Below are 18960 nucleotides of genomic sequence, written 5' to 3'. Positions count from 1 at the left end.
ATTACAGAAATTTATTTTTTCAGTATGGTAATTAAAACCTGATGACTAACCCTCACATTGGATAAATGCTCCTTTGTTTCTTTGCACTCACAGATATGTTAGTAAATTCAAGCTTTCAATAAATTTCTCTGTTGTCAACACCAGGAGTTAACTATCGTACTAATTGGCCATGTGGTAGCTGGTGAAATAATGTCATGGATACATCATGAAACCCTGGAACTTCTATATGCTACCATAGATTAACTTAATTTTTTTTATCTATTAGCAATGTTGTGGTAACTATCTTCCATACATCATTCTCACGTTTCCCACATGCTATCAGATGAAACTTCCTGGCAGATTAAAACTGTGTGCCCGACCGAGACTCGAACTCGGGACCTTTGCCTTTCGCGGGCAAGTGCTCTACCAACTGAGCTACCGAAGCACGACTCACGCCCGGTACTCACAGCTTTACTTCTGCCAGTACCTCGTCTCCTACCTTCCAAACTTTACAGAAGCTCTCCTGCAAACCTTGCAGAACTAGCACTCCTGAAAGAAAGGATATTGCGGAGACATGGCTTAGCCATCATATCAGCGCACACTCCGCTGCAGAGTGAAAATCTCATTCTGGAAACATCCCCCAGGCTGTGGCTAAGCCATGTCTCCGCAATATCCTTTCTTTCAGGAGTGCTAGTTCTGCAAGGTTCGCAGGAGAGCTTCTGTAAAGTTTGGAAGGTAGGAGACGAGGTACTGGCAGAAGTAAAGCTGTGAGTACCAGGCGTGAGTCGTGCTTCGGTAGCTCAGTTGGTAGAGCACTTGCCCGCGAAAGGCAAAGGTCCTGAGTTCGAGTCTCGGTCAGGCACACAGTTTTAATCTGCCAGGAAGTTTCATATCAGCACACACTCCACTGCAGAGTGAAAATCTCATTCTGGATGCTATCAGATTATTGCCATTATACTGGTATTCTTCCTTACATCTAGCCATTTCTCTCTCAGTGTCAAAGCCTAGTGATGGCAGTCCTACTGGTACATATTCAGATTTTACCATACTGACCCTCAACCCTCATTTTTTGAAAACCATATTTAACTGGCATAACATGAATAATCATTTATCATCATTTATTACCACAATTTCACCACTGGCAAACAGTAAGGTGAAGAAGTAACCAGTCTGCTTCTATTCATATTCTAGAACACTGTCTCAACCACTGTCTTTTCCTTGAAAACCTGGAAGGAGGCACAACATCCCTGTTTTAATGCTTTAGTGCATGAGCAAGATTCCGCAGTACTCATCATTGGCATTTAACTGCTACATCTATACTGTAGATTACCCTGACATGCACTGATGAGCCAAATCATCATGACCACTGTTCACCTTGAGACTGAATTTAGCCTGGTGGCAATGTGGGCAGATGAAATAGCAAGGAAAGTATACAAGTGGAGCAGAGATTAGTAGTGAATAATTATAGTGATGATGTGAAGAAATCCACCAATATAAGCACTCTGAGAAAGGACAGATTGTTAGGACCCAGTGTTTGGAAAAAAAAAAGCATCTTGGAAATGGGGAAGCACATCAACTGTTACCATATTAGCATCATGAGCATCTATGGAAATTTATTTGAGGTGAGTGAAGTGAGGAGTAGGTGACAACATGTTAGATGTCTGCACCACATCATAGAACCTGTAGTTGGGATGAAACTTCCCGGCAGATTAAAACTGTGTGCCCGACCGAGACTCGAACTCGGGACCTTTGCCATTCGCGGGCAAGTGTTCTACCAACTGAGCTACCCAGGCATGACTCACGACCTGTCCTCACAGCTTTAATTCCACCAGTACCTCGCCTCCTACTTTCCAACCTTTGCAGAAGCTCTCCTGCATACCTTGCAGAACTAGCACTCCTGGAAGAAAGGATATTGCAGAGACATGGCTTTGCCACAGCCTAGGGGATGTTTCCATTCTGCAAAGCAGGATAGGTGATGATCTGCAATATATCTCATGACAGAGTACAGTGCTGGCACAGGCACAAGAGTTTCAGAGCACAATATTCAATGCACATTGTTAAATGTTTGTAACACAGCAGACAACCCATGTGTGTTCCCATTACAATTCTACAATTCCACTGGGCATGGGATCATTGAAATTGGACCATGGATCAATGGAAACATGCAACTTTGTGAGATGAATCACATTTGTTGTTACACAAGTTGACGATTGTGACCCAGTATGATCCAAGTGAATGGTTGCTCCAAACGCACTACATCACAGAAGCAGGCTGGTGGGGAAGTATTATACAAGAATGGACTTTCATCTGGGCTTTCATGGGACCTGTGATAGTAACTGAAGGTACCACGACAGAGATGGACTATGTAAACATTATTAAGGACCACCTGCATCCCTTCATGCTTGATGTCTTTCTTAACTACAATGCATATTCCAGTAGGATAATTGTATGTGTGTTATAGGGCCAGAATTGTACTTCAGTGAATTGGCAGCATGATAATGAACTTAAGTTCATATTCTGGCCACCAAATTTGCCTGGTCTGAGTTTTATGAAACACACCTGGTACAATAGGATATTTTCACATGTTAAAAATATGGTTCAGATGGTTGTTATTCTGATTGATTATAACATTTAAATAGCATTAATGGTCAATAATCTCACAAAAGATATGTCATTTTTACGTAATTTAAGCTTAGAGATCATTAAATATCAATATTTGGTCTTGCGATCTAAAACACTGTTTTTGGCTGGTGCTCTGGTGACGTCACAGGCTTGGAATAAGACGAAACTATACTTGGTTATAGTAGTGTCAGCCGAAGTTACTCGGTTTTTACATACTTTTGCTGCAAACAATTTAGTCTTTTTAGTGATGGAAAATGCAATTACAACTTTTGTGTAACAATAGAAAGAGTTTTGTGAACACTGATAGCGGAAGCCTTGCAAAAGTTTATGCGTGCTCCACCCATTTACAGCAGCGATATGTGCAACGAAGGGCATTCTTTTCCCCACTCCCTGCAAAATCATTACACTCGCACAAAACTAAGTAATTGTAGAACTCTTGCAAATTGGTCTGTATGTTATAATTAGATTGTCGACTATAAGTCATGAGCTGCGACCCAAAGCACAAATTATTCTTGAACACTTAGGGCTGATTTACTGTGTGGAATGCACTCAGCACTCTACAGGCATAAGGCGTCCTGTGGCGCAACGGATGGTGCACACACAGCTTCACATTGGTTTTAGTCTGAGAAACGGACAACAGAGAATAAATGCATTTACTTTGTGAACAAACAATTCACTTTTTTGGAAAGCATTGCTAGTCATGTAGATATAACCATACGTCCACAGAACAGCGAGGTGTAAGACGATGAGATTAAATGGAGAGGCATGAGGAGTAGACAACATTCAGGTGACACAAATGTATGCACTGTGATGTTCGCGACTGTAAACTAACATTAGCGTCTGAATCAGGCTGACTTCATCTTAATGTAAGAGGATGAAACTGCATAATTTTAAACAATAAAGATTGTAGGTAGACAGTAGATAAAAAACATAGTTTCTAATATATTAAAAAGTGTATGGTCACATTAACTAGAACATATCTTTTTGAATGTGATGTGTGTGAACAGTGATTGCAAATGTAAGCACATGTTAACAACAAGGTAAACACGGTAATATCCTATTTCTGATCGGTGTGGTGAAGTTTTGAAATTGTGATTTGGTTTTCATATGAGAACTGTCAAGTCGTTTTACATACATTAAAATGTTCTTTTGTGTTAGATTCAAATCAGCAATCTATGGACATCATCTTCTAAAATTTGACAGTTTATCACTCTAATATATAAGCTACTGAATAATTGAAATGTAATTATGTAAAATGACAATTATCACTAGGAGTTTAATTTCACTGAATGACGCAGCCCTCCATTGTAACAGAGGGAGAGCATATTTTGGAGATAAGTTAATGTTAACTTCACAGTGCAACACACTTTTAATTACTTAGTGACTTGTGTGTCGACGTGGTGGCAATTTGCCAGTACAGTGCAACCACATTTCTCGCATCTTCTCATTCTCCGGAGCACTCAAATACAACTTTTCAGGAGTTTTTGTAGATGTATTTGTCTAGTATGGTACTACACATCATTTGTAACCCATTTTTGAAACGTAATTTCCAAAACAAGACATCACTGTTAATTACCATTATGACAGTAGGAGCAGAAACCTAGCCAGTGATGTCACAGGCAGTCCATGACTGGAATGGAGTGTTTTAGTGGGCGTTCAAATTATATGAATTTCATTTCCATTTCTATAGAAGAATATTGAAATAAAAATGCGTGTTATGAGCATAAAATGACATAATTAATCATTTAAAACAATTTCCAGAAAACAGTCAAATACCGGTACCTTATGTGCTTACAAAATCACCAGCCAGTGATTTATACGAATTGCTTGACCTGTGCATACACACCTGGAGCAACATATCTCGGGGAACACGTCAAGGATGTGTTGAATCCCTGTCGTGCTGAGTCAATGCTGTATTCTGTTTTAAAGATGGACCAACGTGCTTTTAAACAGGTAGTCGCAATCTTCTACTGAGCTAGGTGGCGCAGTGGCAAACAGGACTCACATTCGGGAGGACGGCAGTTCAAACCCGCATCCAGACATGCTGATTTAGGTTTCCTGTGATTTCCCAAAATTGCTTCAGGTAAATGCCAGGATGGTTCCTTTGAAAGGGCATAGCTGACTTCCTTTCCTGTCCTTCCAAAATCTGATGGGACCAATGACCTCACTGTTTGGTCCCCTCCCCAAAACCAACCACAATTTTCTGGCCAGTATATGTCTTAATTATATCACTAGTCTACAATATTTCAAACAAGGGCAAAGCACCTTAAGGCATCTCAAAAAATTGAAGGCTAAGGATATACAAACGTTTACCTGTGAGTTCTCCTCTATCAATTATTTATTTATGAAAATATTGTTCCACTATATCATTTATCATTTTTCAGTTTGGCTCTTTAGTCCACAGCTGTCCAATCCTCCATAACAAACTAGTGCCACATATACCACTGCTGTTTGCACAATAATACTTGTCATTTTTATTGATCGTTCTGTAATGTAGCCTATACTACCTCATTCATGTTGGATATCTTTTCTTTCTCTCATTTATTAAAAGCTCTAATTCTAGCTTGTATTATAAAAGGTTTTGCTGTCTTTTTTCCCCCATCACAAGTTGCTCATAGTGGTTCTTTCAATCTTCAGTTGAAATTAAAGATTTCCTTTTAAGTGATTAAGTAATATCTTCCTCAGGCTTTAAGTTTTCATTGACAACAAACACTGAGGAAGTACTATAGCCTAGTCTTAAAAAGGTGACACTAATTTGAATATTTCCTGATGCACACTGCAGCATATGTGCAATTCAGTATAGCCCCTACAATATTGGCAATGCATAAATAACTACTGAACTCTGGGATCTTTTAGCTGACAAGGGGAGGAGAAGTTGTCATATACTGTTCAAGACCACTACACAGTGCAGAAATGTCCTCAGTTCAATCAAAGACATCTATTTATGTCTCAGAATGAAGGCATGCAACATTGATGTGAGAGTTAAGCAATTAGATGTGACTGTTATGCCTGGTGGGCAACTTTATGCTAACTGGAAGTCTGCACTTTGTGTTGTCACTTGATTTCACACTTTTCTTTCATTTAATTTTCTGTCACACACACACACACACACACACACACACACACACACACACACACACACACAAAAACCATTTATCCAAGGAAAGAAGACGGACTCCATAACAGTGTAAGTTTACAACAAAAACAACTATCTTTACAGTTTTCTGACATTAATATAACTTTTTAGTAATTTCTTTATATTCTTGTAGGAGACATATATAATGGCCAAGTTCAGTGGCATACTCTCTTCCGACATTAATATAACTTTTTATTAATTTCTTTATATTCTTGTAGGAGACATATATAATGGCCAAGTTCAGTGGCATACTCTCAAAACAACAAAGCACATTCAGAATGGCACTTGGTAAAGTATACACAGCAATATCAAGTTTATTCAAATGTCTTATTTTATGTTAAACAGTACAAACTACAAGTTTCCTTATGAATATAAATTATTGTGATATATTTTTATGCTGTATGTAAATGAATATTCACATAATACCTACTACCAGATAAATAATACTTTGGATGAAATATATTCTCTAACAGCATTTCTTTACTAAAGAAATAATGTTATAAGTAGTAGAACATTATTTTCTGCCGTAACTGTAAATAATTTTGTTCTTCAACATAACAAACAGCTAAATGCCATTTTTTGCTGGAAGAATAAACTTTTCTGATTGAACAAACCACAGATTTGAACGACAATGATACGTCTATTGAAACAAGGAATTGTTCATGAGAAAAAGGCAGATGATGGAGAATGCAAAATCATGGTTCACTTAAAACATCTTAAATACTGCTTGTGAGTGCATAGTTGTCACACTATAGGTAATACACGAAACTGCTGCTTGCTGATTATATTGGCTCCGTCAACACAATGTTTTTATTTTGTAGTCTTTAATTACTGTCAGGTGCTTTCTTTGTTGAACTCTGAAGCTCAATTACTAAATTATGTACAACTGGCTGTCACATGTCATCTTAAATTCTCAGTGTACTTCCTCACACACACAACTTCGTATTCAAGAATGTTAAACACTTCTTGGTACATGTTAATTAAAATTAATTTGCTCATTTCAAACACTAAAGAAAAACCATATACATGCTCCTCTACCAAATAAAAGCATTTTGACCCTTTCCCCTGTGAACTTTGCATAGAGTACTTTGTCTTCCATTGTATCTTATGAGCATGCTGTGTGTGTTGCTTTACACGCATTCTCCCACATATCCTAATCTCTCTTAAAGGTATATACTCTTGGATATCATTTATGACATTGGGCTCTGTAGGTTAGAGCAAGTCTGAATTGCTATTTAAAATGTAACAAACAAAAACCCAGAGAGATATTTCAGAGCATGCAGTGAGATATCTTCTCACTTCGTGCTGTGTAACACAGCAGAAGCTTTCAGATATTTACAAAGAACTTCTCTGCATTTGTGAAGGTATCAAGCAACTTGAAAACCAAAGGAAATTTACTGAATGTACACAGATGTCTCATAAATCTATTGTTTTTCTTGCTCCATCTAAACACTTATTTGTACAAGGTTCATGCATTTTCAACCTGTTTTCAGTGCATTTATTTAAAAAGTGTTATAAAAGATCATTGTATTTCAACACACCTGCATCAGTTTCTTGACAACATCACGACCCAAAATGTGGTCAAACACTGCTTGTAGGAACTGATCAGTGATGATTGTCAGTTTGAGCTTGTCTCTGTGCCACACAAGCACCTGTGATTCTTCCATAGCTGTTATTGACACCTAAAAATTGTCAGAGACAATATCTCATTAACAACACTATTAAATATCAAGCTATCATTTATTGAGAGAATACATATTTTAGGCATGAAATATATAATTCAGTGGCTATGAAATGTAACACCACTTTAGGTGACCAGCTGAGATATGCAATACCTTGCTTCAAGATGTATAAACTCAAATGAAAAGTGTGTTCCAGATTTTGCTAACAGGTTACCTGACACTATAAATGACATGAGAGTGTTGAATAATACTGGTTTGTTCTGTAGGGTTTCAGAAAATGGCTGTATGAAAAATACAAGACATGTAGAGAGAAAATATACATATCAGTGGATTAAGCATCTCTTAAAGTTTCAATCTGCAATGCACACCATGGTGTAGTTGCACTAGTGGGGCAGGCACGTCAGAACATGTAGACAAACCATCCGTTCCATACTGTCACATTAAATTAGCTCATTCCTGCAGATAGACAACTCAATGAACTAAGAAATGAAATGTGTTTGTAACTGTGAATATGGACTACCATAGGTCATATAATGGAATGACAACAATGAAAATTTGTCCCAGAGTGGGACTCTAACCTGGATTTCCTGCTTATCATGAGTGGTTGCCTTACCATTTGGCTATCCAAGCAAAACCCACAGACAGACACAAACTTCCATATGTCGACAACCATGAGTCTACAACCTGTACTCATTCATCCATTATGTATATTCCCATACAGGGGAAACATTCTACTTGAAAGTTGCTGGCCTGGTGTTGACAGATAAATACGATATTGCAGTGCCCATTTTATTCTGAATTACAATGTTAAGTTCCTTCAGACATGCATGTATGTCTGAAGGAACAGGCACTGTGGCGATTCCAGCCATTATGAAAGATATGAAATATATTCACAATTGCAAATATGGACTACTGTCAGCAGTATAATGGAATGACCACAACGAAAATTTGTGCTGGACCGGCACTCAGATTGCTTGTGGTAAGCAGGGTTTGAGTCCCAGTCCGATACATTTTTTCAGTGTCATCACTCCACTATACAGCTGACGGTAGTCCATACTCACAACTGTGAATACATTTCATGCCTTTCATAACAGCTGTAGCTGCTACGGTGCAGGTTCTTTCAGACATGCAAGCATGTCTGAATGAACTTTACATTGTAATTCAGGATAACAAAGCTACTCCATCTTCCAAAGCAGGCTGTTGTTGGACATTCCTCAGCAACTCATGTCAGTGACTTCAATGAACTGCACACACTGCCTCAAAATTTTTTTGTTCTGAAGAATTATCACGGTTTTATAGTGCCGCTACAATAATAATCTCTTATGCAATATAAATTGTAATGATAATGGCACATATATCAAGTTGTTACTCTGTTGATATTTGTCTGTTTTGTGTGCACTATATTTACTTTTTGCCTGTGTTTAACACTGTGGTTATGTCATGACTATCCAGCTAGTTAAAATATGTACTACAAGATTTTACAGAGTTCTCATCTGGATATATGAGATTGTATTATCATCAGACATGACTGGTGGAATAATATGAACCGCTTTCTATATAAATACGATCTTGTTTTATTAGTTACATCATGATACTTCTGTTTCTTCTTGGTCGTGGTGAGTCCCAAATTATGTTTATGGATTATGAAACAGACACACAGACACATTGTACCTTTCAAGAGCAAAAAGTTATCATGAACACTCTTCTTCACCAAACTGACTATACCATTTCATAAAATTTGCAGTACTGTCAGTGACAATAACACAGTCAAAATTGCTTTATTTATTGTGAGATTAGCACTTCACAAGCTATTGTACAGTGTGTAATAACTGGTAGCTATGATTCTTACTTAATATAAGCTTAATATAAACTGGATGTTCTCACAATCGAGTTAACTGAGCATTTCTGTCACACTCTTGCTCCATTCTAACCCCCTCCCACATACTGAGCATTTCTTACATTAGTCTTAGTCATTCTGACTATAAGAATCAATGACAGATAAGAAATGCTCATAAATGGATCACAGAAATGCTTTATATACTATGTCATTCAAAGTGCATATACATATACCAGATTCATTCAAAGTAACCACAGTCTGCTATTTGTGAACATTACAGAAGACTAATACAGCCATTTTATCTTATGCTGCTCTAACTTCCCATACCAAGATATTTTACCATTTTCACTGTCTATTGATTATCACAGCTACTAAAACTTACCCTTAACTCTGTGAATCACTATAAATTACTCATCTCAGGTTCTTTTTAGGTGCAAATTTGTTAGGCAATGACAAAAAATACTTTGAAGAGATATGAAGACAGCTGTGAACATATGTGCAAACATTAAAAACAATGTAAGGGTAATTTTTTTAAGAAAGATGGTGAAAACAACTGTTCCTTTTGGTCATTTCACATAGATTGTATTCTGAGATGAACTTTTAGTGCAACCATCACTGTCAGACTTTGGAATTTCTGAGAATTTTTGTTTATTCTTGGGCAGCTCATCTTTAAACAAACGTGAGAGTATTTTCATAAAAGCATGCAAGCCATCTGTAATGAATGTATGAATTCAAAACATTTTTTTAATAAATTGAACCAAAACCAAATTGAGGCTGGTTGCTACTCTTTGCTGTTGATATTCTGTAATCATGGTAACAGTCACGATACTCCAAAAATATGATTACTTGACAAACCACTTGACTAGGTGTTCTGAAAGGAGAACAACAGGTTTAACAGAGAGGCTGAAGGCACAGAGTATCTACATCTACTTACATACGTACATTCATACATACATACATACATACATACATACATATATACATTGTATGCCATCATATGGTGCATGGAGCAAGGTACTTTGTACCACTACTAGTTATTCTCTTTCCTGTTCCACTTGCACATGGAGAAAAGGATAAGCATTGCATACATATATCCATATTACCCCTAATTTCTCTTACTTTGTCTTCATGATCCTTATCAGAAATGTGCATTGGTGGCACCAGAATCATTCTACAGTCAGCCACAAATGATCATTCTCTAAATTTTCTCAATGAAGTTTTGTGAACAGAATAGTCTCAGATAAGATTTAGTTTTTGTTCCATGTCAGGAAGTATAACATAAAAAAACATAAATAACTACCCTGATCATTTGTCAGGAGATTGTCAAAATAAGTGACTACATTACAGTAAATTGGAACTGTTAATATTTACAGAATTAATACACTGTCACAACGAAACTTAGTTATGCACTTTTAATAAATTTATCATACACAAAATACCTAATCCTGACTGTTGTGACCAGGTGCTGTCAAAACTGAAATCTAACAGACACTTTTACTTAAGCTGGTCTAACAGTCCTTGTTAATTTCTTCATCCTTAGAGTAGGAGACATTGCTATGAAAAAGTCTTTCAAACTCTGTTCAAACTGTGCTTTATCTGAAGCCAAGTTTTTAATGGCTGCTGGAAATTTATTGAAAATGTGTGTTCCTGATTATTGGACCCCTTTTTCGATCAAGGTAAGTGATTTTATGTCTTTATGTAGATTGTTCTTATTCCTACCATTGATACTGTGTATTGAGCTCTTGGTTGGAAACAGAGGTATATTACTTGTAACAAATATCATACAGAGTTTCTTGAACATGTTTCTACATGGTGTTGTTGAATTTACATGGAAAATGTTTCTTATTACACACTTTTGCATGCTAAAAACTTTTGCTTGGCTTGATGAGTTACCACAGAATATGACCCCGTATGACAAAACAGAATGAAAGTACGCAGAGTACTCAAGTTGTTTTTATATTTGTATCTCCTACATCTGACACCATTCTCACTGCAAACAGAGACTTGTTTAGGTGCTTCAGCAGTTGTGTGGTATGCCCTCCCCAACTGAATTTACTGTAGAGTTGTCACCCCAGAAATTTAACACAACCTCTTCCATCTGCATGTCTTCATATGTTATACACATGCTGGAAGGATATCTCTTACAGGTTATGAAATGCATATAGAGGGTCTTTTCAAAGTTTAAGGGCAGTGAATTAGCTTTAAACGATTCATTAACGTCAGGGAAAATTTGTTAATCAGCCATTTCTAAATCTGTACTTGACTTGCTACTTGTTGCAATGTTTGTATCATTTGCAAACAAAACAAACTTGGCATCTGGCAATGTAACAGACGAGAGGGCATTAATGTGCACAAGAAAATCAACGGACCCAAGATGGAACCTTGAGGAGCACCACATGTAATTAGTTCACAATCAGATGAAGACTGACTGCTTACTGCACAGGTATTTCACAACGTGACCCTTTGTTTCCTGTTAGATAAGACTCAAACCATTTAGCAGCACTGCCAATGACACCATAATATTCCAATTTACTCAAGAGAATGTTGTGATTCACATAATCAAAGGCTATTGACAGATCACAGAAAACGCCAGCAGCCTCTAATTTGTTATCTAATTAATTAAGTACATTCTCACTGTACATGTAAATAGCTTTCTCTATACCAGAACCCTTAAGAGACCCAGACTGTGACTTGGGCAATATATTGTTTGCAGTCAGATGGTTGAGGAGATGCTTGAACACAACCTTTTCAAATATTTTTGAAAAAGCCAGCAAAAGTGAAATTGGTTGATAGTTCGATGGTATCTCTTTATCCTCCTCCCTGTAAAGAGGCTTAACTTCAGCATATTGTAATCAGTCTGGAAATGTTCTGCTGACAAGAGACTGATTACACAAGTAACTTTAAGACGGAACTCAACTCACAGGAGAACTGAACTCAACTCACATGAGAACTCTTCGATTAACTACATTGATACGTTATTATAACCACTTCAATACTTAGATTTTAATGAATTTACGATGGATGCTACTCCTTCAGGAGTTTTGAGTGTCATTTCCATTTTACTGAAGTTATTCATAAAGACTGACCTCAGATACTCTATTGCACTGTTTACCAAACCTGATAACTCCAAGCTGTCAGTAACAGAAATAAAGTACTTTTTAAGAGGTCTGCAACTCTACATACACTTGTTACCAAGGTCTCCTTTATTTTTAGAGCTATCATCAGTTCCTCTTCCTTCTTGGCCCCATCTGCCTCTGTCTGCACTATATCCAATACTGTTTTTATTTTGTTGCCTGATGTATTTCTCTTTTTGTCATAATAATGCTGCTTTGATTTTTGGATTACTAGCTTCAATATTTTGCAGTATTCCTTCTAATGCATTACAATGCTAATATCAGAGCCGTTCCTAGACAGTAGATAGTCTCCTTTTTGTCCTACATCCTATCTTTATTCCTTGTGTAGTCCACAGTTTTTTAGCCTTCTATTTGATTTGAGTTGCCTTTAAGGGAAAACAGTTTTCATAGGAGGAAGTGACTTTATTAATGAATGCTTTGTATTATCCATTTGAGTCAGGAGTGTTGTAAACATCTATCTAGTTCATGTGTTTGAGCAATCTCTTAAAATTCTCAATTTCTGACTGGTTTATTATCCTCCTGTGCTACGATTTAATAGACTTCATATCCTGAAAAAATTCAACATTTAACACAAGATGATGCATGTCACGATCAGATAGCCCATTTACTATTGGTTTGTGATACTTTTTTTCCCTCCCTCCAGAGAGTCCTATTTCAGTTCATGAAGCATCTCTCTAATATTTTATTGTAGATCAAACCCCAGTAACAAAACTGGAAGCCGCTGTACAGTGTTAGATGGTGAGTATTATTGATTACCCTTCCATCCCAATGTCCCACTCCGATCGAGTAAAAAAATGGTTGTCTATATACTTCCATATATACCAAAATCCAGCGTTATATTTCTAGGACAAATAGGTTGTCCTTGAAAGAGCTTTTTCCCCGTTACATGTGCGAATGTACAACAGTTTCACAAACGAGGAATACGCCGACATCCATCTCACCTATACGATCCTAGCAGCATCCACATGATGCTTTCGCTTCACGGATCAGGTACATAAACATAGACAGATGTGCCTCGCATGATTGGTGGACAGCGACTCTGTAGTGCTGAGCTGTCGAATTGAAGGTACTGTCCACTGGTACATATCATTTAACGAAAAAACGGGTCTGTGCATGTCAATGTCGGGGTAGCAGCTGACAATGACCTTGGACAGGGTGTGTGATAAATGAGGAAAAATATGTCGAGGACCACATGCTGCTATGCGTAACACGTGATGCACGGTTGTTAATTTCGTTCTCCTCGATGTACTGTGTACGTAAAACAAAAACACCTGTAAACCATTGAATGAGATACCGACGAGCCTCACGATCACGACATGTCATTCACCCATAGATACAACACATGACACACCAATGAGTTGATGTGTATCTGCAACGTTTGAAAGATACGAGAAAGAACATATCTACTGTTATTCGAGTAGACCTACTCCATAGAAACCATTACCATCCCTTTCGCATGCAGAAGGTACTGGCATTATTGCCGGAGACTACCAGAGGAGGCTGGACTTCTGCAACTTCATCCTACGGCTTCAGACCCACGACCATCGTAATGTATGTGAAATTGTATCAAAACTTGTGAATCACACGTTGCGGGCGATAACGGAGTGTACAGTCCCATGTTAGGGAAAGTGTGTCCTGTAAGCGGAAAGAATGGTCAATGGCGGAAGTAAAACCGCGGCGTGCATGACGTGTTTACAATACCTCTGCGCTGCTCACTCTGCCCGATAATCGCCGCGTCGTAGTGTTACTACAGTACCATGGCAAGTTTCACAAACGAGGAATAAGCCGACATCCACCTCACCTACGGGCTTGCAGAGAGAAGAGCTGACGTTGCAAGGCAACTGTATCACGAGAGGTTTCCTAGCCGGCGCCTTCCGCCCGCAAAAACGTTTTACTCTGTGGACAGGCGTTTGAGGGAGTATGGTGCATGTGTAGCACCTCCAGGATTAAGTGGTCGTGGCCGACCGTCGACGTACAGTGCGGATGACGAAGAAAAAGTGTTAAAAACTGTTGCGGAGGACCGAACAACTGCGGTCGGAATGTCACAATCTACAGTTATGCGAGTACTCGATGGAAACCATTACCATCCCTTTCGCATGCAGAAGGTACAGGCATTATTGCCTGAAGACTACCAGAGGAGGCTTGACTTCTGAAACTTTATCCTACGGCGTCAGACCCACGACCAGCAGTTTTCACGAACAATACTGTTCACCGACGAAGCCTATTTATTGAAGGAGGGTATGGTGAATTCGCATAATTGGCACGAGTGGGCGGAAGAAAACCCCCACAGTACAGTGATACGAGGGTACCAACAACGATGCGGTGTCAAAATCTGGTGTGATATTATTGATCACCATCTCATAGGGCCACATGTGCTACCACAAAGGCTTACGGGAGAGCAGTATCTGTGTTTCCTGGATCTACATTACCGGAATTGGAAGACGTTAGTTTGGACTCTCGTATGGACCTGTGGTACATGCATGATGGTGCCCCCGCTCACTTCAGCGGCACAGTGCGACGCCACCTGGACAATGCCTTCCACTCGAAATGGATCGGTCGTGGAGGCTCTGTAACATGGCCACCAAGATCTCCAGACCTGAATCCACTGGATTTCTTTTTGTGGGGCCATCTGAAATCTGTGATTTATGAAGGAGAGGTTGTTGATGTCAACACTCTTCAACGCAGAATACAATATGCCTGTGATATTACGCAGAGAGATACAGACATGTTGGATCGTGTTCAGCAATCCTTCCTGCGAAGAGTTCAACTTTGCCACACACATCGTGGCCGTCACTTCGAACAGTACTTATAAACCGCCACTGCAGCTTCTGGTCATGTGTTTCTATTTTAGTTTCGATTTGTACAGCTGTATTGTATTCGTTTGTATTAACTGCCACATACCTGTGTAGTTGTATTCTGTATTCTACATCTACGTTCAAATGGTTCAAATGGCTCTGAGCACTATGGGACTCAACTGCTGAGGTCATTAGTCCCCTAGAACTTAGAACTAGTTAAACCTAACTAACCTAAGGACATCACACACATCCGTGCCCGAGGCAGGATTCGAACCTGCGACCGTAGCGGTCTCGCGGTTCCAGACTGCAGCGCCAGAACCGCGCGGCTACATCTACGTACTCGTTTCTTAAAAGTAAGTCTGGGACACAAAAACCAGATTATAAAACATGCATGTACAGTTGTGCAGCCCCCTCCTCACGTTCCTTTCCCTATGCCAGCTAGCCACGATACATAATACCGGCTGGCGTAACCGGTACGAGATGGATGTGGGCGCTGTCATTGCTCGCAGTGTCACGCAGACCGTCGGCTGACGCCGCATGCCTCGCCTTCTCGTGAGCGGCTAGACTACCTACAACACTTGCATGTTGTGCCCTGTTGCCGATCTGTCCCCTTCGTCAATGTCGGCGCACAGTAACACCCAAAAGCCCACTTCATATTTCCAGATTTTCACCATTCAGTTACATTGTCATTTATTGACACAGGAACATCCGGAAAACGAATTTATGTTTGTAGCTCAGTGTGTGACAATTTGCACAAAAAATTTTGCCTCATTTATGACTCATCCTGTATAGGTATGAAAGGATGTCGCTACACTTTTTTTTTTTGGTTGGGGTTTAAGGGCCCTCAACTACTGAGATCATTAGCGCCCAGTCACAATTGTAAGAGCACATGGAATCTAATAAAACTCAAGGGGAGGGGGGGACACCAGAAAGTCCTTATAAAGAGGCAGATAAAACAAGGAAAAGAGTTAGATGTCTTTGGACAAGCCAGTCAAAGTTATAAAACGAACAACACGAGCAGCTGCTCGAGCGTCATCCGCTAAAATATCCGGTAAAGTAGATTGCAGGGACAGGACAACACGAGATTGACTAAAGCGGGGACACGACAATAAAACATGGTGCACTGTTAATGCTTGACCACAAGGGCACTGTGGGGCTGGGTCACCGGAGAGCAGGTAGCGGTGGCTAAACCGGCAATGCCCAATCCGCAACCTGGTCAGAAGGACCTCTTCTCGCCGAGATGGTCGGGAGGAGGTTGTCCAAGCAGTTGGGAACGGTTGTATTGCCCGGAGCTTGTTTCCTTGAAATGAGGACCAAGTATCCCACCACAAGGACACAAGCCTCTTACAAACAACCCCACTAACGTCAGATGACGGGACACAATAGGAGGCTGGCCGAGGCAGAAGGACTGCAGCCTAGACTGCAGCATCAGCAGCCTCATTCCCAGGCACTCCTACATGTCCGGGAACCCACAGAAAGCTGACAGGAGAGCCATCATCAGCAAAAAAATGGAGGGACTGCTGGATCCGTTGCACCAAGGGATGGACCGGATAGGGAGCTCCAAGGCTCTGAAGAGCACTGAGTGAATCAGAGCAGAGTACGTACGATGAATGGCGGTGGCAGCGAGCATACTGAACGGCCTGATGAAGAGCAAAAAGCTCGACTGTAAAGCTGGAACATTGGTCGAGGAGCCGGTATTTAAAGGTGACGGCCCCGACGACAAAGGCACAGCCGACACCATCGTCAGTTTTGGAGCCATCGGTGTAAATAAAGGTGTGACTAGCAAGTCGCGCATGAAGTTCGACAAACCGTGAGCAATACACTGCAGCTGGAGTACCCTCCTTCGGGAGCGAGCTGAGGTCGAGAGAAATATGAACCGGAGCCTGGAGCCAAGGTGGTGTCGGGCTCTCACCCTCTCTGAAGGTGGTAGGGAGGGCAAAATCCAATTGTCGAAGCAGGCGACGGAAGCGGACTCCAGGGGCAGCAGGGCAGACACATACAACCCATACTGACGGTCCAGAGAATCGGCGAAGAAGGACTGATAAGAGGGGTGGTCGGGCATTGACAACAGCCGGCAGGCATACCGACACAGCAGTACGTCGCGCCGGTAGGTCAATGGTAATTCGGCAGCTTCAGCATAAAGACTCTCGACGGGACTAGTGTAGAAGGCTCCGGTCACAAGACGTAACCCCCGATGGTGGATGGAGTTGAGACGGCGTAAGAGGGATGGCTGCGCAGACGAGTAGACGAAGCTCCCATAATCCAGCTTCGATCGGACTATGGACCGATACAAGCGAAGCAGGACAGTGCGATCCGCTCCCCAAGATGAACCACTAAGAACTCTGAAGACATTAAGGGAACGTGTACAACGGGCCGCCAAATAAGAGACGTGCAGGGACCAACAAAGTTTCCTGTCCAGTGTGAGCCCTAGAAACTTAGTTGTTTCCACGAATGGGAGAACAACAGGACCGAGATGTAAGGATGGCGGAAGGAACGCTTTATATCGCCAAAAGTTGATACAAACCGTCTTCTCTTCAGAGAACCGGAAGCCATTTGCCACACTCCATGAGTATAGGCTGTCTAGACAACGCTGAAGGCAGCGCTCCAGGAGGCATGTTCTCTGGGCGCTGCAGTAGATCGTGAAGTCATCGACAAAGAGACAGCCTGAGACATTAGGTGGAATGCAATCCATAATTGGATTGATCACGATGGCAAAAAGGGCTACGCTCAAGACGGAGCCTCCTGGAGAAAGACGTCGGACAATACGGAACCCACACGTACCCTAAACTGTCGATCGGTTAAAAAGGAATCAATAAAAAGGGGTAGGCGACCGCGTAGACCCCACCTGTGCAGAGTGCAGAGGATACCTCCTCTCCAACAGGTATCAAAAGCCTTCTCCAAATCGAAGAACACGGCGACCGTTTGGCGCTTTCGTAAAAAGTTGTTCATGATGAATGTCGACAAGGTCACAAGGTGGTCAATAGCGGAGCGGTGGCGACGAAAGCTGCACTGAACATTGGTAAGTAGCCGTCGAGATTCAAGAATCCAGACTAACCGAGCATTAATCATGTGCTCCATCACCTTACAGACACAGCTTGTAAGAGAAATGGGGCAGTAACTAGAAGGAAGGTGTCTATCCTTCCCGGGTTTGGGTATAGGAACAACGACGGCGTCACGCCAACGCATGGGGACCTGACCTTCGGTCCAGACGCGATTGTAGGTACGAAGAAGGAAGCTTTTGCCTGCTGGAGAAAGGTGTACCAGCATCTGAACGTGAATGGCATCTGGCCCTGGAGCAGAGGACCGGGACAGTGCAAGCGCACGTTCGAGTTCCCGCATAGTAAAGGGGGCATTATAAGTTTCCAGATTCAGCGCGTGGAAGGAAGGTCGCCGAGCCTCTTCTGCCTCTTTCCTGGGAAGGAAGGCAGGGTGGTAATGGGCGGAGCTTGAAACCTCCGCGAAAAAGTGGCCAAAGGCGTTGGAGACAGCCACAGGATCAACAAGGACCTCATTACCTGAGGTCTGGCCAGGTACCAAGGAGTGGGCCTTAATGCCAAACAGCCGGCGCAGGCCACCCCAAACGACAGAAGAGGGAGTAAAACTGTTAAAGGAGCTGGTGAAAGAGGCCCAACAAGCTTTTTTGCTGTCTTTGATGACTCTACGGCATTGCGCTCGGAGTCGTTTGTATCCAATACAATTCGCCAACGTAGGATGGCGGCGAAAGGTGCGTAAAGCACGTCGTCGAGCACGGATAGCGTCTCTACAAGCCTCATTC

General features: G+C 40.9%; 1 protein-coding gene across 1 annotated transcript in view; it reads right to left on the bottom strand.

The window, feature by feature from the left end:
• LOC124556015 (popeye domain-containing 2) overlaps positions 1–18960 on the bottom strand; it is a 204600-nt gene that overhangs the window by 136937 nt on the left and 48703 nt on the right. Inside the window, exon 4 of the mRNA XM_047130053.1 lies at positions 7279–7419. Within this exon, the coding sequence (XP_046986009.1) occupies positions 7279–7419 (141 nt within the window). The remainder of the gene's footprint in view (positions 1–7278; positions 7420–18960) is intronic.

Source organism: Schistocerca americana, chromosome X (assembly GCF_021461395.2).
Source record: "Schistocerca americana isolate TAMUIC-IGC-003095 chromosome X, iqSchAmer2.1, whole genome shotgun sequence".
NCBI classification, from domain to species: domain Eukaryota; kingdom Metazoa; phylum Arthropoda; class Insecta; order Orthoptera; family Acrididae; genus Schistocerca; species Schistocerca americana.
The sequence above is the reverse complement of the archived record's forward strand: the minus strand, read 5'-3'. Positions and strand labels throughout refer to the sequence as shown.